Raw genomic sequence first — 24,980 nt, 5'->3', positions numbered from 1 at the left:
TAAAACTCCCCACAGTAACCTAAAAACTGTGTGTTTATCTTTCTCCCTTACATTTAAAGAACCCAAAAAATATAACCTGTCTCAAGGGACCTAAGAACTTTAGATACTTTAAGGGGATTATATATGTACTAGTGGCCTGGTGCACGAAATTCATGCACATTAAAAGGGGATTATTTAGAGGAAATATTTTAATACAGTGGGGCCTTGACTTACAAGTGTCCCGACTAATGAGTTTTTCGAAGATATGAGCCGTCTCTCGGCTGATATTTTGCTTTTTGAGTTGCAAGCTAATATTCTGGTTACAAGCCAGCTTCAGACACCCCACTGCTAGTTGGCGCAGCGAACGTCACAGTGAACACCACAACATCAGCCCAGCATCACGTGTCTCACTCATTCACTTTTAAGATTTGACATACGAGTAATTTGAGTTACAAGCTCTGTCACGGAACGAATTAAACTCGTAAGTCAAGGCCCCACTGTATTGCTATTTGCCCTTTCTCTATAATAGAAGTGTCAGAGATGAAAGAAAATTAGTAAAATGTATATGAAAATCTTGCTCCTGTCAGAGTCTGGGGCGCACCACAGGACCCAGAGTCAAGTCCCTGCCCACCCATGTATGCCTCAAAATTGCACAAGACCCAGACCCGGCCGGCCCACCCCCCATTGGGCTAGATCCAGACCCGGCTGGTCTCACCCTTGTCAAGCCCCGCCGGGCGGGAGGCACGCCTTGAGGTCCCCCGTCAAGCCCCGCCGGGTGGGGGACGTGGCCTGAGATCCCCTATCAAGCCCTGCCGAGCGGGGAGCATGGCCTGAGGCCCCCCGTCAAGCCCTGCCGGGCGGGGGTGTGTGCCTTGAGGTCCCCTGTCAATCCCCACTGGGAGGGGGGCGCAGCTTCAGGTCCCCCGTCAAGCCCCGCTGGGCGGAGGGCGTGGCCTGAGGTCCCCTGTTAAGCCCCATGGGGGGGAGGGGGGTGTAGCCTCAGGTCCCTGTTAATTGCTCATTAAGACTCGTTACAGGAACTTGACCTCCACTGTGGGTACAGCCATCTTGTGTTATGGAAACCCCCGCCTCCACTGTGGGCACCACCATCATTGTGGCAGAGTGATGGTCAATTTGCATATTCCCTCTTTATTCTATAGGATTTTTATAGTAGATGTGATCCTCGGGGTGAACATGAGAAATTTTCATTGATTATATATCTTTTTTCTGATTGTAAAAGTATATGTGTGAGTATTGTAGAAAATTGTAAAGTACAGAAATACAAAAAGAAGTAGACAATACTTTTTTAGGCCTTCAATTGCTTATTTGAAAGTTTTGGATTTTTTTTCCTTTCTATAATATGTTAGTGGTTATAATACATTAAAGGTTTCTCAGACCTTCCTATTGCCATAACCCTAGGCACAAAGTAAGCATACAGCCCTAGGGTGAGGGAAAGGACTGGGCAGGCAGATGGAGGGATTGGTTATTTTGTAAAAGGTCTGTGCTTGGGACATCTAAGTGCTCAGTAGGTGGCTTAATAGTTGTAGGTGTTATAATGATGTTAATTATCTATCACCTAGCACAGAATTGATGTGGATCCCTAATAGAGAGCCTGCCCTGGTGCTGTTTTTCTGGTAATATGGGATATTTATGAATGGTAACCTGTGGATAGTTCTCAGTTGCCCATGATTGTCCGTAGCCAAGGCTCACACTCATTAGCAGCACACTTCTATCCTCAATATCCCACTTGGGAGTGTTGATGCTCTGGTGCAGAGATTAATTTTTTATCTTGTGAAACATAATTTCCTCTGTCCATAATGACTTCCTTCCCTTAACAGGGCCAGCTCTAACTTATCCCAAGTCTTAGCCCAGATAGGCATAGCTCACATAAAGCTCCCTCGGAAGCCTGCACTGGGTGGTGTGCCGTCTCTTGTACCACCGGGCTGCTGGGTGATTACCTCTCTCATTCCCTTTCACCTCTATTGAAGGGAGAATGATTTGAGGTCAACTTAAGGGAGTTTTTTTTTTTTAATGGAAAAGAAATAATTAGTTGTAAAAGTATGGAAGAATTTAGGAAATAGTAATCAGTTTAAGGAAGTACTTTTTTAGGGAAGAAAATAAATCTTATAAGTGGAGAAATTTGGTAGATAATGTAGAAGGCCTTTTTAAATTGGGTGAGAAAATATAGGAAACTGTTGTAAAAGCCATGGTGCACAGTACAGGTTGGTTCACTGGCAGATTCCTTTCAGAAACCACAAAACACTGAAGTCATTGAACAAACCAACACAAAATTGATAAATGTATCTGCATAAAAGTTGGAAAATTCTGTAGAACAGAAACATGAGTAGTCAGAAAGCAGATTGAGGTGGGAAATTTTTCAAGATGTATGAAAGAAAAATGGCTAATTTCCCTAATCCTTAAAAAACTGTAGAAAGATGGACAAAGGACATAGACAGAAATAACAAAAGAAAACTAAATGGTTAATTATATAGGGAAAGGGCATTCATTTCTAGTGAAATAAAGTATTTAAATTATGAACTATCTTGGGGGAAAGGGGTGGGAAAGCCAATCAGGTTAGCAAAGACTAAAATGTGCAGTGAAAAAACCAATTCTGTTACTGGTGGGGTTGTGAATTATCCAGAAGAAATCTAAAAATAACTGCCAGAATTTTGCTTGTAAATATTTGACCTAGCAATTTATTTTACTTATTGGAATTTCTCACAGAGAATCTTAAAAGCTTGTAAAGATTTATGCACGAAGATATTCATTCATAATATTGATAATAGTGAAAAATTGGCAGTGTTTAATAGGAGTTTATATAAGTAGATTATATGCCCTAGCCTGTTTGGCTCAGTGGATAGAGCGTTGGCCTTCGGACTGAAGGGTCACGGGTTTGATTCCGGTCAAGGGCACTTACCTCAGTTGCAGGTACGTGGTTGGGCTGGTGCAGGAGGCAACCAATCTATGTGTTTATCTCATGTCGATATTTCTTCTGTCTTTTCCTCTCCCACTCTCTCTAAAAAATCAACAGAAAAATATCCTCAGGTGAGGATTTTTTTTTAAAGTAAAATATATGAGGTCTATTGTAAGAAATTGTGTGTATCTGTTCAAGAATGAGATACTTATATGTTCTGACATGGAAAAACATACATACAGAATATTTTATGTGATAAACCCAACTTGAAAGTACATATAATATGATTCCTTCCCCTTACTTAAAAAAATAAAATCCTCACAGAGGATATGCTTATTGACTTTAGAAGGAAGAGAAGAGTAGGGGGGAGATATGTGCCCTGATCAGGAATGGAACCCACAACCTTTTGGCATATGTGATGACACTCCAACCAACTGAGCCACACTAGCCAGGGCTCGTTTTTGAGTCAAGTCTGGTTTGAATATAATGACTATCTGTTAATCTTTCCATTTGTTGGAAACCATATTAAGAAAGCACGGACTTATGGGATGAATTTTTAAAATTTATTTTTATTATATATATTTTTATTGATTTCAGAGAGGAAGGGAGAGGGAGAGAGAAGATAGAAACATCAATGATGAGAGAGAATCATTTATTGACTGCCTCCTGCATACCCCCCACTGGGGATGGAGCCTGCAACCCGGGCATGTGCCCTTGACCGGAATTGAACCTGGGACTCTTCAGTCCACAGGCCGATGGCTCTATCCACTGAGCCAAACCGGCAAGGGCTGGAATGAATTTTTTATCTATTTCCATGAGTAGTGGGATGGAGAATGCAGAGAATGGATGAGTGTGCTGATGAGCAGTTGAAATGCTGACCCAGCCACATTCCTTGATATCATCTGCTGTTTAGCTTTGTTAACACCATGGAGTTTTAATTTCCTTCATCAAGGATACCATGACTCATGAACTGTTTGGTACAGTAGGAATTATCCTCTGTTTATTATTCTTGCTGTCAGTTGTGTATTTGTTTTAATTTTGTGTGTGTGAGTGTGTTAACAAAGCCCAAGAGAATCAACCAGCTTTTAGAGCTGAACAAGGTTGTTTGTCATCCCAGTTTGTTCTAGTGCAAAGTGGAGTGGCATTTTTATGACATCTGAAAGGAGAACTTTCATAACTTCTAAAAGCAAGATTTTATTTTCCTCTGTCAGTTCTTTTTTTTTTTGCATTGTTTGATGAATCTTGTCAGTTTGTCATATCCTTCAGGTTACGGGACCATGAATCACCACATTGCCTTAGTGAAATAGAAATAAATACCACATTAGTTTCTCTTTTTTATATACAAGGAAATAGAAGCATAAAACAAATAAGTAATATGTCCAAGCTACAGAACATATCATTAGATTTCTTAATATTGTGGCAGATTTTTTGTTATAAGTTGCAGGCACACAATAAAAGCCTGATAAGTTAATTGATGAGTCTCTGGGTTTGTCTATATTTCACATTGGTTTCTGAGTTTTCTAGTACTGTTCCATGCATTAACCACCTTACTGGCCATTGCAGTGCTACCCAGTAGAACTTTCTGCCATAGTGTTCTGTTTCTACACTTTCCAATATGGTAGAAGCCAACCATTTGGGGCTATTGAAATGGGATTAGTGTAACTGAGAAACTGAATTTTTAAAAAATATGTTTTTATTGATTTGAGAGAGAGAGAAAGAGAGAGAAATCAACATAAGAGTGAACCACTGATTGGTTCAGGCGCCCCCAGCCCCCATGGGTCCCAACTGGGGACCGAACCCACAACCTGGATATGTGCCCTGACTGGGAACCAAACCGTGACCTCCTGGTTCATGAGTTGATGCTCAACCACTGAGCAACACCGGCTGGGCTTGATTTGCATTTTTGTTTAATATATTATGTACTAGAGGCCCAGTGCATGAAAATTCATGCACTGGAGAGGGGTCCCTCAGCCTGGTCTGCCCCCTCTCACAGTCCGGGAGCCCTCAGGGGCGGGAGGCAACCTGGCGATCAGGGGAAAGCGATGCCCACATCACACTTCTGCTGCTGCCACTGCCGGCAGCGTAGGCCTTGGCCAGCCCTGGTTACCTGAGCCTCAGGCGGCCCTGGACGGCTGGGCAGCCGCCATCCAAGGCTTGTCTGAACCTCAGGCTGGCCCTGGGCAGCTGGGGAGCTGAGGGGACTGGGGGTCTCTGGAGGCAGGCATGTGGAGTGGCTGAGCCTGCCTGGAGGCAGGCCCAGCCTTGCCACACCTGCGTGGCAGTCAATTAGCATATTCCCTCATTGGCTATGGGCGCTGCCATCTTTGAGGGTGGGGCAGTCAATTAGCATATTCCCTCCTTATTGGCGCCATCTTTGCGATGGCGTGAGGGTCAATGAGCATATTCCCTCTTTATTAGATAGGATTGTACATTTCCAGTTGCTATTAAATGGTCATAATTAGACCATTTGGGTATGTTTCAAGCATGGTGTTATAGAACTAGTGTTTTAGAGAGACTAGTAAGGAAGAGATTTTTATGACTGTTATTGTTCTGTTAAATTGTTTTCATTTAGGCTAGAAATTCAGGAGACAGCAAAAGCCTGTCCTTAGACTGTATACCATGTTGCTGTAGCACCATTGTTTCCTTGAAAATAGTGAGCCACTGTTAACTCAATTGAAAATCAGTTGCACAATGTTAGTCATGCGATTCTAAAATCAAATCCTTATTAAGCAACAAGCCACATTTCAGGTGTTCAGTAGCCACGTGTGACTGGTGTTTACCATATTGAGCAGCACAGATCTAGAAGCTCCGAATGACACTATTAGACACCTTATAGAGCACGTTCTTTCAAGGGCACGTGGAACTTTCACTGAGGCAAACCAAATGCAAGGCAGTCTCAAATCAAAAGATTGAAATCTCACGGTATATTCTATGACCACATCAGAATTAAGAAAATAACAACAGTAAGTTACCTAAGAAAGCCCTTGTATTTGGAAATTAAACAATGTACTTGTAAATAACTTGTGAGTCAAAGGAATCTTATGGAAAATTAGAAATTTCAAACTACACTTCATCAACATTTTTGGTGTAGCTAAACCATACTTAGGGGGGAATTTATAACTTTATATGGTTATATAAAAAGAAGGGGGCCTAAAATCAATGATTTGAGTTTTTATCATAAGCTGTAAAAAAGGGGCAAACCCAAATAGGTAACAGGAAGAAAATAAGTATGAGAGTAGAAGACTGGCAGAAGAGTCACTGCAATATGATATCCCTTCCTTTTGGTAACTTTTTACTAAGTAATTTTTTAGTCTCCAATGACTAGCAATAAAATAAGTGAGAAAAAAAATTGTACTTTAAAAATATAAGGAACAAATTGATAAGTGAGAGCAGGATTAAATTAAGCTTAATAATTAAATTTTTATTTTTTTGTTCATCTTTACCCAAGGATATTTTCTCCATTGATTTTCAGAGAGAATGGAAGGAAGGGGGCGAGAGAGAGAGAGAGAGAGAGAGAGAGATATCAATTGGTTGCCTGCCCCAACCCGGGCTGGGGATCGAGCCTGCAGCTGAGGTACATGCCCTTGATCAGACTCCAACCTGAGACCCTTTAGTTCAGCCGTGGGCAAACTATGGCCCGCAGGCCGGATCCGGCTCGTTTGAAATGAATAAAACTAAAAAAAAAAAAAAAGACCGTACCCTTTTATGTAATGATGTTTACTTTGAATTTATATTAGTTCACACAAACACTCCATCCATGCTTTTGTTCCGGCCCTCCGGTCCAGTTTAAGAACCCATTGTGGCCCTAGAGTCAAAAAGTTTGCCCACCCCTGCTTTAGTCCATGGGCCGATGCTCTATTCAATGAGCCAAACTGGCTAGGGTAAAAATTATCTATAAAAATAAAAGCATAATATGCAAATTACCAAACGATTGTCCGGATGACCTTCTGGACAAAGCCTGGGCTGCAGCCGTGGATTGAGGCAGCCTCCGTGACTGCAAAGGCCTACTCTTGCATGAATTTTGTGTATCAGGCCTCTAGTTTTTATAATAGAAGCCTCAGTTTTTTTTAAATTCAAAATTCACATTAGTGCTCTAATGTGCCTGTTTGGAAATAATTTAACCTAGGGTGGAAACCTATAGACATTTTATAAACCCATGACAGAATTTTGAAGCTGAGAGTTTGAATTTAACTTTAAAATAACCAAGTGGTGAGCAGCCACATGCACCCCATTGAGAAGTTGTGTACAGTACTTACTTTCAGTGACATTTCCAGGTGAGTCTGCAGAAATGATTGGCTTCCCAAGAGTTCATATAATCTGATTGAACTGAAAAAAAAAATATTTAAATAAAACATTAATTTTTTTTCTTACAGGTTTATAGACAAGAAGGAACGGTTAAGCCGACTTAAGAGCAAACAGGAAGAATTTCAAAAAGAGTGAGTCTTCATTTGGCTTTTTAATTTGTGGAGGTTATGTGGTTTAATTCAGTGCTGTGATATGCAGATATATGGATTGCTAAATTACAAAATTTAGGATAGAATCTGAAAGCAATGAAGAGCAGTGCATCTTGGAGAAGCAAAATAGGAGAGTTATCAAGTTTCTAGAAAATATTGGGATCAGCCCTGGTGCCTGTGCACAGTAGGCACTAGCGATGGGATGGATGCATTAAGCCCCCCACCTGATCATTGGTATGTGGCAGACGGGTCTAGGCATGTTAGACTTAAGTTAGTGATGGTGGCTCCTATAGGATGTTACTGCTTCCATTTAGCTTTCTTCTCTATCAGTGTTTTTGCAAAGTGTGGTCTGCAGATCATCTATTTCAGAATTCATTAACTGAGGTAATGGTTACAAATGCAGATTCTTAAAATCCTATCCTCAGGTATTCTGATTCAGTAGGTCTGAGGGAGGCCTGGGAGTCTGAGTTATTACTGAGCACTGCTGGCGCATCTCTCACACTCTGGATTTGAGAATTTTCCTAGAGAGCCTCCTACCCCAAACGGACCCAGTCACTGTTCTGCAGACACACCCCTGGTCAGATAAACACATACATAAGTGGATTAAATAGCCTGAGATGCCTCACATTAGAGCAGTGGTTCTCAACCTTCTGGCCCTTTAAATACAGTTCCTCATGTTGTGACCCAACCATAAAATTATTTTCGTTGCTACTTCATAACTGTCATGTTGCTACTGCTATGAATCGTCATGTAAATATCTGATATGCAGGATGGTCTTAGGCGACCCCTGTGAAAGGGTTGTTCGACCACCAAAGAGGTCGCGACCCACAGGTTGAGAACCGCTGCATTAGAGAAACCTGCTTGGATTAATTTAACTTGGTTATTTCTCTAATTTATTCAACCATAGAAACTATTTATTTATATTTAAATTCTTCCCTGACACCATGCTTATTTTTTTTAAGAAAGAGAAAGGACAAATGGAAAGGGAAGGAACAATGACCAGTTGCCTTCCTGCACACACCAGGACTGGGGTTCAAAGCCTTTCAGTGTACAGGACGGTGCTCCAGCCAACGGAGCCGCACTGGCCAGGGCAGAAACTTCTATTTTTATAGAACACTTCACTCCATAAAACAAATATTCTCAGATACTGGCTTGTGCCTTTTCTTTCTGTAATGATCTTAGCATTTTTAGTCATGAGTTCTCTTGTAACTATCATTAATTATGGTTGACGGGAATTATTAGTTATGACTGAGGACAAAGGCTCCAGCCGTTCTGGAAGTTTATGATGAACGTCTACAGAAAGGCTCCGGACTATGTTAGAAGTGCAAAAAGAAGAAGGTGAGAAAAAATTGCAGAGAACAGAATTTGGAAAACACTTTGCTTCAGTCCCATTTTGCCATTTCAAGCCATTTATAAGAAGTTGTATTTAAAAGTTGTTGGTTTTACATTTTTAAAAAAATATATTTCATTGATTTTTTACAGAGAGGAAGGGAGAGGGATAGAGAGTTAGAAACATCAATGAGAGAGAAACATTGATCAGCTGCCTCCTGCACACTCCCTACTGGAGATGTGCCCGCAACCAAGGTACATGCCCTTGACTGGAATCGAACCTGGGACCCTTGAGTCTGCAGGCTGACGCTCTTCCACTGAGCCAAACCGGTTAGGGTTGATTTTACATTTTTGAGCTTTATAAAATTTAATTTTTAAGGGCTTATTCTGTATCTCTCTTCTCCATACAGAGTGTTAAAAGCTATGGAAGGAAAATGGATATCAGATCAGTTGGTAAGCTGTAAGAACTATTTAAATAATATTCTTTGTACTTGAGGTTACATGTTTTTAAGTTGGTGATGCTTCAAAAGTCATTGTGAGTTTAAATTTGTTTTTGTTCATTTTTGGAAGTCCTCTCTTTGAATATATTTGTAGTGTGGCTTCTCAGATATTTTTTGGGGGACCAAAAACGGGGTGTAGACAGTTCATTAAGGAGCTGTTGTAAAAGTTATGAAGTCTGGTAGTGACATAGAAATATAAGAACAATGGGCTATCCTTTTGGAGAAAATGTACTCATCATAAACACACACAGTTTAAATGGAGTAATGTGATTAAATGTGAAAAGTAAACTCATAAAAATGTGAAAAGAAAATAGGGGAAATTTTTTATGTAATTTAGGAGTGAGGACCTTGATAAGCCATAAAAGAAAACATTTTATGTTTGTTTTATTAATCCTCAGGGCATAAACAGAACTTTCTGTGATGATGCAAATGTTCTATATCTACACAGACCAATATGGATGGTAGCCATTAGCCTCATGTGTTGAGCATTGGTTGAGCATAAGACATATGCGTAGTGTGAGTAAGAAACTGAATTTTTAAAAATATGTTTTTATTGATTTTAGAGAGAGGAATGAAGAGGGAGAGAGAGAGAAACATCAGTAATGAGAAAGAATCATTGATCAGCTGCCTCCTTCAAGCTCGCTCCTGGGGATTGAACCCATGTGCCCTGACTGGGAATCAAACCCTGTCTCCTAGTTCATGTGGCTCAATCACTGAGCCACCCCGGCCAGGCTGAATTTTGTTATTTTATGTAATTTTAATTGACTTTTAAATAACCACATGTGGCCAGTGGCTATATATTGAACAGAGCATGTTAAGAGAATATCCTGCAACATATTTTTCTGTGAATTTCTCTTTAATTTTCTAACAGCTTCTGCATTGAGCCATAATAACACATTTTTTTTCTTTTTGGTAATCTGACATAGTTATAGAAGCTATAATACATACAACAGTTTTCATTATATTTTCTAAGATATACCTGAAAAATGGGTGGTGATACTGGGTAGATAATCATATAAATTATGAGACCATTTCTGATATTTATTGCATACTTTTTAAGAGATGGAAAATAATGTCCTGCAAGATGAGGATTGAACAGCTGAAACAAACAATATGCAAAGGAAATGAAGAAATGAAGAAAAGTAAGTAATTGGAGCCCCTCCCTCCAGCCCTAATAAAGAGCTCATGTGGAATTTCATGGGATTAATAGATTAGAGAGCAGAGAAAGAGAGAGAAGTAGGGGTAACAGCATCCTGGAAAAGTTACTGCTCACCTTCCTCTCCTTATGAAACGTTTGTGTAAGGGACTCTTATGTAAAAACCTTTAAATAACCTGCTACCTTTCTCACTTTAAAAAAGTTAAGGAACATATGTTTCCCATTTGCCTTAGCTAAGAGGAGACTCCAAGTCTAAGTTGGAATCCATTTATAATTATTAGTTCCTACCAGAGGCATAGAATATTTTTTTTCTCCATTAGTGTGTTTTATACGTATTTTAATTTGTATTAATGTTACATTATACTTTTACTGATACTCTATCAATATGTGGTTATCAAAATTTAAGAGAGTTCTCTTAGAAATCCTACATCCTTGGAAATACTCTGTGTATTTCTGAAGGTCAGTGTTTAAAGTTTAGAATGAGTCACCATCAGACCTTTTGTGAATCCCTCTCCTGTTCATTGCTTTCAGAAGCAATATCTTGTAAGGGGTACATAGTGGAGTTAAAGTTTCCTTTGAAGACATTTGTCCTCATACAGTTCTGTGGAGTTTCACAGGATTAACAAGAGAGAAGCAAGGCAGCATGATGAAGGGGCACCCAGGACTGCAGATAGTCAATTGCTCACTGGGTTTGGCACACATCCTCCAAAGCCTCTGGTTCAGCAGCAGTGTAGGGACTTGTCATTTAACCTTGAACTTGGTGTACCTCTTTCCTCACACTTCCGTGATGTTCACCCCAGGGATTGGCTACCAGGTATCTGAGAACCGCCTCAAATTGCTGAATTTACTGACCTTGTGCAGTTCTCTGGTGATCAAGTTTAAAACTTTGATCAGCTCTAATAGATTCCTCGCACCAAAATACAAAAGCAGCAACCACAGAGAATAAAATGAATGGTTCTAAAGCAGTGAACTTAAAACAGTGGTTTCTATCCCTGGCAGAGAGATCTGGGAACCTTTTTAAAACCTAGAGAGAGAATTTTGGGACCCACCCTGGATTTAGGAAATACAATCTCATGCATGGGGACTGGGTCAGTGGTTCTGAAACTGTCTGTAGTAAAAGACCAGTAGTTTCTCTTTGATTTCGAATCCTTCATAAACTGATACCAATACTTTCATAAAGTATAATAAAATAAATTACTAGAAAGATGGTCATACGCTTGAATTTTATGGCAATGTCAAATTGCCATGTCAAAGTAGACATTTTCTAAACTTAGTCTGTATTTCTGTACATCTCTTGTCTGATTGGGAAAAGTTTGCAGACCGACCCAGATACATACATAGGCCACACTTTGAGTCCATTGCTCTGGGTGGTTCTGATGGTCTGCCGGGGTCCCGAACCCTGCTCTTTAGAACATAATGCAGGCTAGTTGCCATGCTCACGACCTAAGGGAGTTCTTAGATTCCAGGACCTATTTGTAGAGATAATTGTTGAGTTTGATTTATTTTAGATTCTGAAGGCCTTCTCAAAACCAAGGAAAAGAATCAGAAGCTTTATACTCGAGCACAACGGCATCAAGAGAAAAAGGAGAAGATTCAGAGGCATAACCGCAAACTGGGGGACCTAGTAGAAAAAAAGACCATCGACTTAAAAAGTCATTATGAGCGTCTGGCAGATCTTCGGCGGTCTCATATATTAGAGCTCACCTCTGTCATCTTCCCAATTGAGGAAGTGAAGACTGGTGCGAGGTAGAGTAAGCAAGTCTTTTGACTCTACATCAGGTCCCAAAATCAAGTATTTTTTAAGTGTGTCAGCACCTCATTTATTTGACCTCTTTCTGGGCCATTGGCTTTCCTGGTAATTAAACTGAAGTCTTATCTGCTTCAGCAAACACTGCACACTGCATGAAGTTGGGGAGGCAGCCAAGGTAAAGGGCGGTGGCCCTCGGAGGAGCTTGTGTACACTTACAGCTTCCCGATGAGGTGCTGACTCACCCTGATCAAAAAACCATCTGATGGCCGATGTCAGCTGCAATCCCAATCGGGTTGTTTATTAGTTATATGCTGTGAGGCAGGTTCTTAAACCTCAAAGTCAGGGATAATAAATGCCTACTTCACATAGGATCAGGAGCTAAAGTGGAAGAAAGCACCTGGTGCTTGGGGTTTCTTCCATGGTGACAGCCTTTTACTGCTGACTAGCTGTTGTCAAGCACCGGGTATCTTCAGTCTCCTCTTAGCAGCAGTACATGGATAACCTATTGAGTCAAAAGACAACTAGTCAGGCCAAAGCGGGTAAAACTGCAAAACAGAAACATTATGCCACATTAAATTGTTGTGGGCCGGGGCCTGCCAGGGGAACATGAAAGAGGACACAGATTCCTTTTGGAGAGAGCTTTGAACTCAATGAGTAGACACATGAGCAAAGCTCACCCTCCCGAGTTAACAAAATTTGTGGACAAGAAGTTATCATTGAAATTAACTGGTGGCAGAATGTTCAAGGAATATTGCGGGGATTTGATTCCTTTATGAATCTTATGGTAGATGAATGTGTGCAGATGGCAGCAACAATATTGGAATGGAGACTCACAATTGCATACAAAGTTGCAGAAGAGAAAACTTTCTCCTTTCTACCTGTGCTGTTTAAATTTTTCTGTTAGTATATATTAGTATATACTGCTAATTTTTTTTAAGCTGATGATTTTGAAGTTATCTCTATAATAAGATTTCGTGTTCATTCTATTTTTTTTTTTTAACAATTTTATTATGTTTTTTAATCCTCACCCAGGGATATTTTTCCATTGATTTTTAGGGAGAGTGGAAAAGAGAGAGGGAAAGACAGAGAGAAACATCGATGTGAGAGAAACACATCGATTGGTTGCCTCCTGCACAAACCCTGACGAGGGCCCAGGCCAGGGAGGAGCCTGCAACTGAGGTACGCGCCCTTGACCGGAATCGAACCCGGGATCCTTCAGTCCACAGGCTGACGCTCTGTCCACTGAGCCAAACCAGCTAGGGCTCATGTTCATTCTTATTTCTCAAACTTCCTTGAGTGGGAGAAGGAGGAAGTAGCATTACAGCTTGGAGCTGGCCTAGTCCCCCATCCTTAACCGTGATAGCCGGTAGGAGTTATGCTATGTGTGTTGGAAAAAGGATCGAGAACCACTGGCCAAGAGAACAGAATCTAAACTTAGTGCAGTGCAAAAGGCCCTTCCCAGTCTCCCATTTCCTACCCACCTTTCCAATACCGTCTCCTGGCACTTCCTTTGTGTATTCTACACAACCCCACTGATCATCTCTGCTCCCAGACACACCGTGTCCTTCCCCTCCTGTGCATTTGTGCCTGCTGTGACTTCTCATTCCCATCATGCTTCAGACCAGCAGATCTCCAAGTGTGGTCTATGGGCTCTGTGGGTCCCTGCAACCCTTTCAGTCAAACTGTTTTTATATAATAATATTAACACTTTATTTTCCTTTTTCACTCTGTTGACATTTGCACTGGTGGCTCAGAAGCCATGGTGGGTAAAACCTCTGGTGCCACAATACATTTCAAGGCAGTGACAGCAAGCTGCAGTAATAGTCATTGTATTCTGCATTGTACTTGCAGTATTAAAAGAAAAACCAGTTTTGCAGCAACAGTGTTCTTGATGAAGCAATAGGAAATATTTTTATTTAAATTTTATTGGCTTGCCCTGCAAACACACCTTTTAAAGATAGTATATGATGAAATGGGAAGTGTGCAGAAGCTGCTTTTGCTGCAGACCGAAGTGCCATGGTTGGCTCAAGGAAAAGCACTTGAATGAATTGCAAGCAGTAGTTGCTTTTTTCATGGGACACTATTTTACTTGAAAGAACAATTGAAGGACTTGGGTATTACAGAGGTTTTTAAAAAATGTTGATCAGTGCTATATTGTGTTATTTGACTCTTTACTAATCTACTTGTTTGAAAAATACAAATTTTTTTCATAAGGATATACTATGTTAACATGTAATAAGTTTATTATTTTTGAATGAATTAATAATTTTAAATGTTCTCGGATTTCTTATATAGCAAATCTCAATAGACCTAACCCCCACACACAAAAGCTCTTTGAGGTCCTCAGAAATTTTTAAGCATATAAAGAGATATTGCTACCAAATCGTTGAAGAACCTGATATTTGAGGCCCTTGCTCCTGGTGCCCCCTTACACCCACGTGGACTTCTGTGTTACAGCTGGTTTGATCTTCATCTCTGATAGCAATCACTTATCTCTGCATGTTCCACGTCACTTCCTGTGCTCATGTGCTTCTTCCCAGTGTTCTGTGTATCTGGCAAGTATATTGCCTGCTCTTTAAAACCCAGTCCCTTGAAACCCGTATGCATCTTCTGATTTTTAGAGATCCCGCGGATGTGTCTTCAGAGAGTGACAGTGCCATGACCTCCAGCACCGTGAGCAAGCTTGCTGAAGCCCGGAGGACGACTTACCACTCAGGGAGATGGGTCTGTGACGACCACAATGGGGACACCAGCATCAGCATCACAGGGCCTTGGATTAGCCTTCCCAACAACGGGGACTACTCTGCCTACTATAATTGGGTGGAAGAGAAGAAAACCACGCAGGGGCCTGGTGAGAAGCAAGACTGTGTTTGGAAACGTTTATAAACATGAATTTTGTTTGTTTTGTTGTTGAGGGATTACGAATTTATTCGATCATCCACACACCAGGTGGCTGAGCCTGGATGGCTCCAGCCAACATGTATATTTTTAATTGAGGTAAAATTTATATAACAAAATGAACAGTTATGAACAATTAAGTGGCATTTAGTACATGTACAGTGTTATAAAACCATCACCTCTGTCTAGTTCCAGAACATTTCATCACCCCACATGGAAGCTCCAGGGCATGAAGCAGCCACTCCCCAGCGCCCTCCTGAGCCGAGCCCTGGCCATCACTAATCTGCACCCTGTTTCTGTAGTTGTGTCTATCCTGGGCATTTCATATAAATGGGATCATACAAAACATGGACTTTCGTGTTTGGCTTCTTTTACTTAGCATGTTTTCAGAGTTCGTCCACATTGTTGCATGTATCATTCTTTTTATGATTGAATGATATTCCATTGTATGGATATACCACATTGTTTCTCCATCTGTGGATGTGCTGGAAAAATGTATTTCAGATATTTCTCCTCTTGGGGGTCGATACTGCTTTATCTATATAAAAAGACCTCACTATTTAAAGAAGCATAGTTAGCCTGAGTCCCATCCCATTTTGACAGTTTTTACCTTTGTAAAGAGCTTGTTTCGCAGTCCTAACTGGAGATTGAATACCACACTAGAGAAACCCTTTAACACCCAAGTAGCTTTTCTCTGGTGGAGAGTTGTTCATTTAGTCATTCAGCACATACTTAGTGAGATGTGCTTTAGTCATGTACTGGTGATACACAGGTGGTGTCACCCAGACAGGTGTGCCTCCCTTCCTGTGGGGAGGACAGGAAGCAAGCAGTCATCAAAAGCAGTGTACGCTGAGTGCGTGCTGTGGGTGGGGACTTCAATTTCACTTATGCTGGGCCTGTCTAGGCCCACTTACTTAGGTTTCACTCAGTGAAAATCATAGCAATGAAACATGGACCTTTTATTAGGAAGGAGTAAAACGTTACCATAAATGTAATGATAAATTAGAAATCATAAAATGTAGGTTCATTCGTATTTTTTGCTGAAATTAAGGTTCTGTGTGTGGTGGTTGTTTTTACACTTTAGACATGGAGCATAACAACCCTGCTTACACCATCAGCGCTGCGCTGTGCTATGCGACTCAGCTGGCCAACATTTTGTCTCATATACTCGACATAAATCTTCCTAAAAAGCTGTGCAACAGGCAAGTACCTGAGGGCAGTGATGTCTTCTTCGTCGTGGTTCTCTTATGCTCTGTTTGTGTTCTCATTTGTTCTAATGAATCCAAAATCAAGAATTGAAGTGTTATTCAGACAGAAATGACCATAGATACTGAGATTAATTCCATAAGCCTCATGTGGTACAAAGTGGTGTTATCTTACAATTGCATGTGAAGTGTTTGAGAAGACCACAGAGAATTCTCCCATTTGCAAAAAGAACTGAAGGAAAACCCAGAATAATCAGAGGGTGTGCTCATGTGCAAGAACTGAGTAAACACTTGGCAAATTTTGTTTTTTGTTTTTAAAATGATTTTAGAGAGAAAACATCAATTTGTTGTTTCACTTGATTTATAAATTCATTGGGATCAAGTCAGCATTTGTCTTTTATTTGTCTTTCAAAAGTACAAATACGAAGACAAATGCTCATTTGTGGCATATTGGGACACACTCTAACCAACTGAGCTACCCAGCTGCAGCTGTTTGATTTTTTTATAACAAAAACATGTAGTTTAAAATTAAAAAAAAAAAAAGTAAAGGTTTACAGTCTACCCAAATCCTACTAATACTTTCATACCAACCTTTAGTTTTCCTTGCCTTTCAAGCAAATATATATATGTTTACCATCTTTTAAACACAAAAGGTATGCTGTACCAAGGTGTTTTAAACACCTTGCTTTTTAAGTTTTTATTTATTTAACAAATATTTATTGAGTGTCTGCTATGTGCCAGGCACTGTTCTAGGTACTAAGAAGGTACATTGGTGATGAAAGCATAATCCCTACCCCTTTGGCCCTTAACTTTAATGAAGGGACAAATAAACAGAATGTTGGATGGTGATGTGTGCTGTGGAGAACGTTAAAGCAGGGTGAGAGAAAGGGGATGTGGAGGCAGGGAAGGGCTTGCAGTGTTTGAGTGGGCAGGTGTGTGATCATGTGTGAACCTGAGGGAGGAAGCGAGCAAGCCAAGTGGGCCCTGGGGAAAGAGGCTGTGAGCAGAGGCAGGCCTGCAAAGCCCTGGGGAGAGAGCTGCAAGGAGCACAAAGGAGACCGAGTGCATCAGAAAGTAGGAGTGCAAATCGTGTGGGGCCTTCGGGCCTTCAGCTCTCATCCTGCATAAAGTGGGCAGCTGCAGAGTTTTCCTTTGTATACGTGTCCCAGGATCTCACCGGTCCTCTGCTGACACTTGTGGATCATCTTACACATTCATTTTTCACTAGTTGGCAAGTATTTGTGTAGAGTAAGTTTTCAGAAGTGGAATTGCTTAGTCAAAGGATCTATGTATTTGTAATTGTTACAGATTCAGTGAAATTGTTCGTGAGGGGAATAGTTCATTCCTAGAAAGTTTCTAAGTACATTTAAGAGGCAAAGGCCTCAGGGTAAGTTTTATACTGAACTGCAGTGTAAGGTACACTCTTTAAAATGAACGTTGTAACATAGAATTTCCTCCAAAAAATACAACTTTACAAATTATGTTTGTTTTACAGTGAATTTTGTGGGGAAAATCTCAGCAGACAGAAATTTACTCGAGCAGTAAAGAAACTGAATGCAAATATTCTTTACTTGTGCTTTTCTCAGGTATGGAAAATGTGCTGTGAACTAATTTTTAATTTCTTCACATGGTTGAAAATAGTAATCAATTTTTTGTTTTTTTCTAGCATGTAAATTTAGACCAATTACAACCACTGCATACCCTCAGGAATCTAATGTACCTGGTCAGCCCGAATTCTGAACACCTAGGCAGGTAAGAAGGGTGTCTGTTGCTTTTCTCTGAGTGGTACTGTTGTGACTACTTTTAAGTGGAGTTGTATGTGTTGGCAGTGTACAGGGGCCTGTTCCTCAGCCCCAAATCTCCAAACAGGACAAAAATACAGTCCCATATAGAAGGAAGCAATGGCTAATCATATTTGAGCCATTATGGTTCTTAATCATTTCTCAGAGAAATTAATAGCATTTTAACCCCTAAAACAGAAGAACCCGAGGGCTCCTGGCCTTTCCTGTGCTGTCCCTGAAGGTCAGACGCCGTTTCTCTGAATCCACATGTTTTTGCTCTAGCCTGTTGCTTGTGCATCTTCTGTGCCTGCTCCTTCCTTCCCACAACAGTTCGTCACAATCCTCTCTGTCACTGAGTCAGTCTGGCCACCGTTTGTTGGATAAAGGGTATGAGATGTTTATGGGATGAATAGTTTAAAATCCATTAGCTTAAAAACAGGAGTAACAAAAAAGACCAACCAGGACTGGTCTAAGGGGTCTTCTCAGTTTCTCAGCCCATAGAAAGCATGGCATTCATGAGGCTGATCTTTGGTCATGTCCAAGAGTCCCTTCTCTAGGTGCTGATCTTTTCTCCTTGTTCTTAGAGGTCTGTCCATTCATTTCTGCAGATAGGGCTTGGCTATTGTATTTGTAATTTTGAAAGACAAATAAAAGGTGGGAAAATTCTTGTGGGGTCTCTTCCCATCATTCATTTGCTTTGACACAAACCAGGGCTCAAGGGGAGTCCCCTCCACTGACCAGGATGCCTGGTTTCCTTCACATCGCCGTGAACTTGCTATGACAGTCTGCCTTCAGCGGTTGTCTGATGTTTCTCCCCTCTTCCCTCCCCCTGCCTAAAACAGTAGTTAACTTTGGAAAGAGCTGTGGACTCTCTCCAGGAAACTGCACATGCACCTTGAATGTTTTGCCATTGTATAGGGACTTCAAACCCCGTAGCCCAAATCCCATTCATTAATTTAGGAGCCACAGAAAACCTTTAGAAATCCATCCCAATTTTAGTGGTTGATTTCCGTGGGTTTGCTTGCCATCCTCTCTGTACCTTATTTGTAAATGGTTCAATGTTAGGAAATTTATTATTCGTAATAAGGACTAATATTTACACTGAGCTAAACACTTTACATGTCTTAAATCTCTCTTTTTTAAAAAATATGTTTTTATTGATTTTGCAGAGAGAGGAAGGAAGAGAGAGAGAAAGAAAACATCAATGTGAGAGAGAAACATTGATTGGCTGCCTCCTACACACCCCCTTCCTGGGATCGAGGCTGCAATGTGTCCTCATGGGGAAGCAAACCTTTTGGTGCATGGGATGACACTAACTCAACTGAGCTACACCAGCCAGGGCAGGATTATTATCCTTACTTTCACACAGGGGGCAACGTGGTAGCAGGCCAACTAACTCGGGCCCATGGTCACAGAGCCAGTAAAAGTGGTGGAGCCAGGTCCCAGCACACCTGGCTGACGACTCCCAAGTACTAGGTACTCATGCTTTTGGCCATACACATTAACCTTATCACATTAACACACTAAAGAAGAAAGAACGTAGGACTAACCTGATACAGATGCCAGAAAAGCAATGGATAAAACTCAGTTCCCCTTAATAAAGAAAACTATCAAATTAAAAAGAGATTATTAGTAAAGGATACCTACCATAAGCATGGAGCAAAAGCTGTGTTTAATGGCATATTGCTTACATAGACATTTAGGGGCAGCACCCTATCGTCAGGAAGAAAAAGGGTGCCCTGCTTGCACTGCTACGTTAACATGGCTCTGGAGGCCCAGCCAAGGCAGGACATTTTAAACAAGGAATAAGGTGCATTTATATTGGAAAGAAGGAAACTAAGCTGATCTATTGTAGATGGTATGATTAAACTGGATACCCAAAAGAACTACGAAGCTGTTAGAAATGATACTTGTATGGTGTCTAAATATAAGATCAACATACATTAAAACAGTTGCTTTCTTATGTGCCAACCACAACTTGTTAAAAAAAAGTAATGGGAAAAAAGATCCCTTTTACTTTAGCAACAAATGCTATAAACTATAGAGAAGTAATCCTTACAAAGTACATGCAAGTTTATGTAAAAATTTTGGAACTAAAAAAAAATATTCAACCTGTAATTTTTGAATGTCTGCCCAGCACTGTATGAGGTGTGGCACTGAATGCAAGGAGGCCAGGGTGGTGATTTTCTAGGAGGAAGGCTCAGTATTGTAAAGTGCTACTTCTCCCAAAAAGGAAACCTGATCAGAATTTTAACAGATATTTCATGGAACTTTGATAGGCTGATTCTAATGTTTAACTAGAAGCATAGTCTGCAAGGAAATTTTGACAAATAATAATAAGGGATGGTCTTGGCCCCTTTTAAAACATAGTATAAAGGTAATTAAAACAAGACCCTGTTAACATGCAAATCGGTTGGAGCAATTAAAGCAATGGAAGAGAGTCCAGGAACAGACCCTTGTGTATGTGGGAAAATAATATATGATAAGGGTGGCATGTTGAATCGTAATAGATCAATGGTGGTGGGTCAGTTGGGTATTCATATGAGGAAAATGTTGGATTTATATGACATTCCACATACAAAAATTAATTCCAGATGAAATAAAAGACTTTAATTTTAAAAACTATAACTAGGAGAAAAGAGTGTTTATAATCATAGGGTGGGGAGGGGATTCCCAAGCAAGCCACAAAACCCAAAAACCATGAAGGAAAGGAGTTACATATTTTTCTATGGAAAAACTCTAAATGTCTCTGGTAAAAGATACCATAAACAATGTTAAAAGACAAGCAATAGATATATTTTACAGTCTCTATAAGAGACAATGGATTAAAATCCAGACTCCTTAAATCTTTCAGGTCAATAAAAGACAGGCAAGCAACCTCATAAAAAAACAGAGAAAGTATTCAAGCAGGCAGTTCACACAAAAGAAATGCAAGTAGTCACAATTCAGAGGAAAAACATCTTTAGCCTCAATCAAGAACAAAAATGCAAAAATGCAATTTCCATTTTTCATCTATCAGGTTAGCAAAGAGGAAAGGACATGGTGTCCAGTGTTGGTGGTGGTTGAGGAAAATTGGCATCTTGTATTAGGGGTGGACTTCCTTGTGGATCTGCGTTTTCTCTGGGCTTGCCCTTGAGTCAGCCCTCCACTTAGAGGGCTCTGTCCTAGAGACGTGCACACACACAGCCAGGCTCTCGTCACATCTGAGCTTTCCTGGTCTGTGTACCAGGAGGTCGGCGCTTCAGAACCCCCTTTCCACACCTCCCTCAGTCAGGCTTAGAGAGACTGGTAATGGAACTTGGGTGGGACGTCCTGTTTCCATGGAGACCAGCTAAACTGAGGATTCCATCCTGACTCCAACATAACTTATTCTTCTTTGAAATAAATGCAAACTTACAGAAAAATTAAAAAATAGTACTAAGATGCATATACCCTTTACCCAGATTCATCTTTGTTAGTGTTTTACCCCATTTGCTTTGTCATTTGTGCAATCTCTCCCCCTCTCCTCTCTCCTCTCTCTCCATAAATACACACACACAAAAATTTTTTTTTCTGAACTCTATGAGGATAAGTTACATATGTCATGGCTCTTGACCCCTAAATAGTTCAATGTGTATTTTCTAAAAATGGGAATATTTTCTCTTCTTTTTTTGGGGGGGGTGGGGGGGGGCGGATATTTTCTTAACCACCGCCCAGTTATCAACATCAGCATGTTTAACATTGCTATAATACTTTAATCTACTGCCGATACGCACATTTTGTCAGTGCACCAGATAATGTCCTTTATAGCATTTCCCCCTCCAGGATCCAATCTAGCGTCGGGTGGTACATTTAATTGCTATGACTCTAAATTTGGAACATTTTCACAGCTGCCTTTGCCTTTTATGACATTATTTTCATTTTTCAAATAGAACTTTAATTTTGTGATTGGGTGTTTCCTTGCAGATGCAGGCTGTGCATTTTAGGCTGGGACACTGCCTAGGTGGGAGTATCTCCAGATATCACATTTGACCATCTGTCCTCCTCTATTGGTGACGTTAATTCACAGTCAGGATGCTTTCTGACTTGGCCACTGTGTAATTCCTACATGCTTCCTTCCTTGCAGTGTGGGACCATGCAATTGTTCTCCTAATCAGAATCCCCCCCTGGATTTATTATCTATTGACGAGTCTTATCTGAGCCAGTCTTTACTGTGCTGGTGCCTACATTCACACCTTACCATCCAAAGTCTAGAGTTTACTCTTGATGCCGTACATTCTATAATATTTTTGAAATAAGCTGTTGGCAAAAAGAGACTTTTAAAAAGCCAAGAAGATCAATCACCTTGTTGCCTTAGTCGATAAGGATAACATCCTGTATCATGAGAAAATGAATGCTCTGGCTTCAGGGTCTTGAATAAAAATATGTCAGTTATTCAGCTAAACTGAAAATTAGCAGAATTCTTTTATAATCTGTATTTCCCAAAGACATTAAGCAGAAAGACGTAATTCTTTCGCTAGTTGGTTCTGTGTGGTGTGTGTGGCCCGGGCGTGCTGGGCAGGTGGAAGACGATGCGGGAAGTGATGGGAGAAGCCGCCTCTGAAAGGGGCTCTTCTGCTCCTGGTGGTGCTTAGAAATGTAGGCTAGCTGCTGGAACTAAAAGTGTTCCTACTGACCACTGTGGGAATCATTCACTAGTTTTTCATGTGAGGTTCTTAATTGAGCACCTGCTCCATGCCAAGTGGACTCTGCACTTTGGAATTCCAAGCAGAGAACGGGTCCAGTGGCTCCAGTGAGGGACTCTGCTTGAAGGATGTGCCACTTCCCCCCTGTTATCACTCAGGCCTGTCTCCTGGAAAAACCCTTCAAGAGGGGATCTGGAGACAACAGCAGTCTCATGCCAAGAAGGACCCTAAGAGTAGATAAGGCAGCCTCAAGGCTAGCAGAAAGGAAATAGTGATGGTGGAGAGCTGACCTGGACCTGTGAGGGAGCCGGGGGAGTCAGGAGACTTAACCCCCAGACAGCAAAACTGAACAGAACAGAATCCGAGAGCCTTGTGTTTGGGAAAAGAGGGAGACCAGCTAAGACACTTAAATTGTGAACTTCTTTTTTTTAAATTGATTTTGAGAGAGAAAGGGAGAGGGATAGATAGATAGAAACATTAGTGAGAGAGAAACATCATTGATCACTGTCTCCTGCATGCCCCCTATTGGGGATAGAACCTGAAACCCAGGCATGTGCCCTAACTAGAATTTGAACCATGACCTTTTGGTTCATAGGTCAACACTCAACTGCTGAGCCACACTGGCCTGGCAAATTGTGAACATTTTTAATAGGCAAACACCATGAGAGGGACAGTTCTTCAGCAAGCTGAGGTGGGTGGAGGGCAGGACTGGCTGGTGGTGGTAGCGATAGAGGGAGGACTAGAGCTGGGGGACACGTTGAGGATGGGAAGGGGACTTATTTGGTGGTGTCAGGCAGGAGGGTGAGGGAGGAGGGAGGAATCCCAGCTGGCTGTGTTTTGAGACCTTGTTGACTGGCTCAGATACCCGAGATGAGAGTGCGGTTAGTAGCACTCAGTCGGGGAGCTCTGACAGATGGGTGATTGGGATTGGAGCTTGGAGGAGAGGAATCTGGAGGAAAAAAGAAAAAAGTCTTTGGAGTGGACTTGTTTGCCAAGGAAAAGCAAAAAGGGAGAAAATAAGTAAACTGTAAGGAGAACCACAGGAAACAGAAAAGGGGCACTCAGAGCTAAGAAACAAGTTGCAGTGGTTGTTGGTTTATGGGAAAAGTTTCAAGGGGAGGAACGAAGGGTGTGGGGAGAATCCCCTCCCAATTCTTGTTCCCTTCAGCCCTTGCAAAATCACGACTTCGGGGTGGAGGCCTGGGAAGCTTGGCAGTCCCTGGTCTGAGGGGCTTCTTGGAATGTAAATTGTTCACTAGAGACCAACGGGAAACCCTGTGGCACATCTTCCAATGAATGAAAACTTGTAAAGCCCTAAAAACAGTGCCTAGAGCAGAAACATTAGCTATCGCTGCCCCAGCTGGGAAGCGGGGCTGTCTTGTAAGAATGAAGTCTAGTTGGCCCTGGAAGAACGGGTCAGAGGTACAGGTCGGCGGAGGCGCTTGGAGGCCAACGCTAGGCTTTTGTCATTATACTGTAAAGAATTTGGGACCACAGACTAAGGGGCAGGTTATACTTTCCTAAGGTATTTCTCATTTCTGTTATTTTTGCTGTCCTCTGTCATTTCTCCCTAAGTAATTACTAGTGAACCTCTTAAATGAACTGAGGCATTAGGCCTTACTTGGGAGCAACGATGGAGAGCTAGGGGCTGCTGAAGCGACTTGGTCCCACCCTATAGCTGGTTGCAGGAAGTCCCCTGGAGAAGATGCAGCCTGGCTCCCCAGTGACAGGCACTGGAAAGGGACAAGAAGCAGGCCTGGTGGGGTTTGTTCCACACGGCGGCACTGAGGGGCTGTCACAGGGAGTGCGGCCTGAGAAAGAAAGGTTGAGAGATTTGGAGGTGGAGACATTACTAGGGAACTTTGGGCAATAAAAAGTTTTACTGAAAGACCTTGCAGGAATATGAATATTCCAGATGAATATATTTTAATAGTCACATCTCATTTTATGCCATAAACTTGTCCCTAGAAAATTGTTGATATCTTAAAATGTGTGCGGGAGCCGGCTGTTGACACCAGTCCCAGGAGGCTTTGCTAACAGGTACACAGCCAGATCATTTAGCCCCTTTGGGTCTTGAGTTTAATAATTGAGGGCTTCCATAGGCAGAGGACATGTTAATTTCCTTTGTATACCATTTGATACTGGTTCCACTAACTAATATACCCGAGTATACATCATGTGACTGTTTTTGTCAAAACTGTGTCATTGGAATGTAGAGATAGTACAGTTGTTTAAAACAAAATCATACTGTGAACCAGAATGGATGGTCTCACGGGTGGGTTTTTTTCTGTCCAGGGTCTTCACAAATAAAGTAGGTAGAATTGAGACGTGTGGTATTATTCATTAGTTG

General features: G+C 41.2%; 2 protein-coding genes across 10 annotated transcripts in view; one reads left to right on the top strand and one right to left on the bottom strand.

Annotated features, from left to right (window-relative positions):
• ATG14 (autophagy related 14) overlaps window positions 1-24,980 on the top strand; it is a 79,547-nt gene that overhangs the window by 6,940 nt on the left and 47,627 nt on the right. For 4 of the 7 annotated variants that reach the window (XR_004967382.1, XM_036308032.1, XM_036308013.1 and 1 more), the window contains exons 2-9: window positions 7,267-7,329; window positions 9,087-9,129; window positions 10,237-10,318; window positions 11,841-12,078; window positions 14,704-14,933; window positions 16,065-16,182; window positions 17,681-17,771; window positions 17,852-17,937. Coding sequence is in view for 6 of the 7 variants with exons in the window: in XM_036308032.1 (XP_036163925.1) it covers window positions 7,267-7,329; window positions 9,087-9,129; window positions 10,237-10,318; window positions 11,841-12,078; window positions 14,704-14,933; window positions 16,065-16,182; window positions 17,681-17,771; window positions 17,852-17,937 (951 nt within the window). In the remaining variant the exon portion in view is untranslated. Of the gene's footprint in view, window positions 1-7,266; window positions 7,330-8,589; window positions 8,686-9,086; window positions 9,130-10,236; window positions 10,319-11,840; window positions 12,079-14,703; window positions 14,934-16,064; window positions 16,183-17,680; window positions 17,772-17,851; window positions 17,938-18,164; window positions 18,682-21,911; window positions 24,502-24,980 lie in introns of those variants that run through there. The other 3 variants (XM_036308042.1, XM_036308023.1, XM_036308007.1) reach the window with 3 other exon arrangements.
• The window catches only part of FBXO34 (F-box protein 34), a 118,984-nt gene continuing 98,071 nt past the window's right edge, over window positions 4,068-24,980 (bottom strand). Inside the window, exons 4-6 of one of the 3 annotated variants that reach the window (XR_004967375.1) lie at window positions 16,191-16,253; window positions 7,150-7,219; window positions 4,068-4,187 (exon numbers count right to left, since the gene is read on the bottom strand). The gene's annotated coding sequence lies outside the window, so the exon portion shown is untranslated. Of the gene's footprint in view, window positions 4,188-7,149; window positions 7,220-12,479; window positions 12,585-16,190; window positions 16,254-24,980 lie in introns of all 3 variants that reach the window. The other 2 variants (XR_004967378.1, XR_004967369.1) reach the window with 2 other exon arrangements.

The sequence above is a fragment of the Myotis myotis genome, unplaced genomic scaffold (genome assembly GCF_014108235.1).
Source record: "Myotis myotis isolate mMyoMyo1 unplaced genomic scaffold, mMyoMyo1.p scaffold_m19_p_1, whole genome shotgun sequence".
Lineage (NCBI taxonomy): Eukaryota > Metazoa > Chordata > Mammalia > Chiroptera > Vespertilionidae > Myotis > Myotis myotis.
Note: the sequence above shows the minus strand (reverse complement) of the source record. Positions and strands in the feature narration are given on the sequence as shown.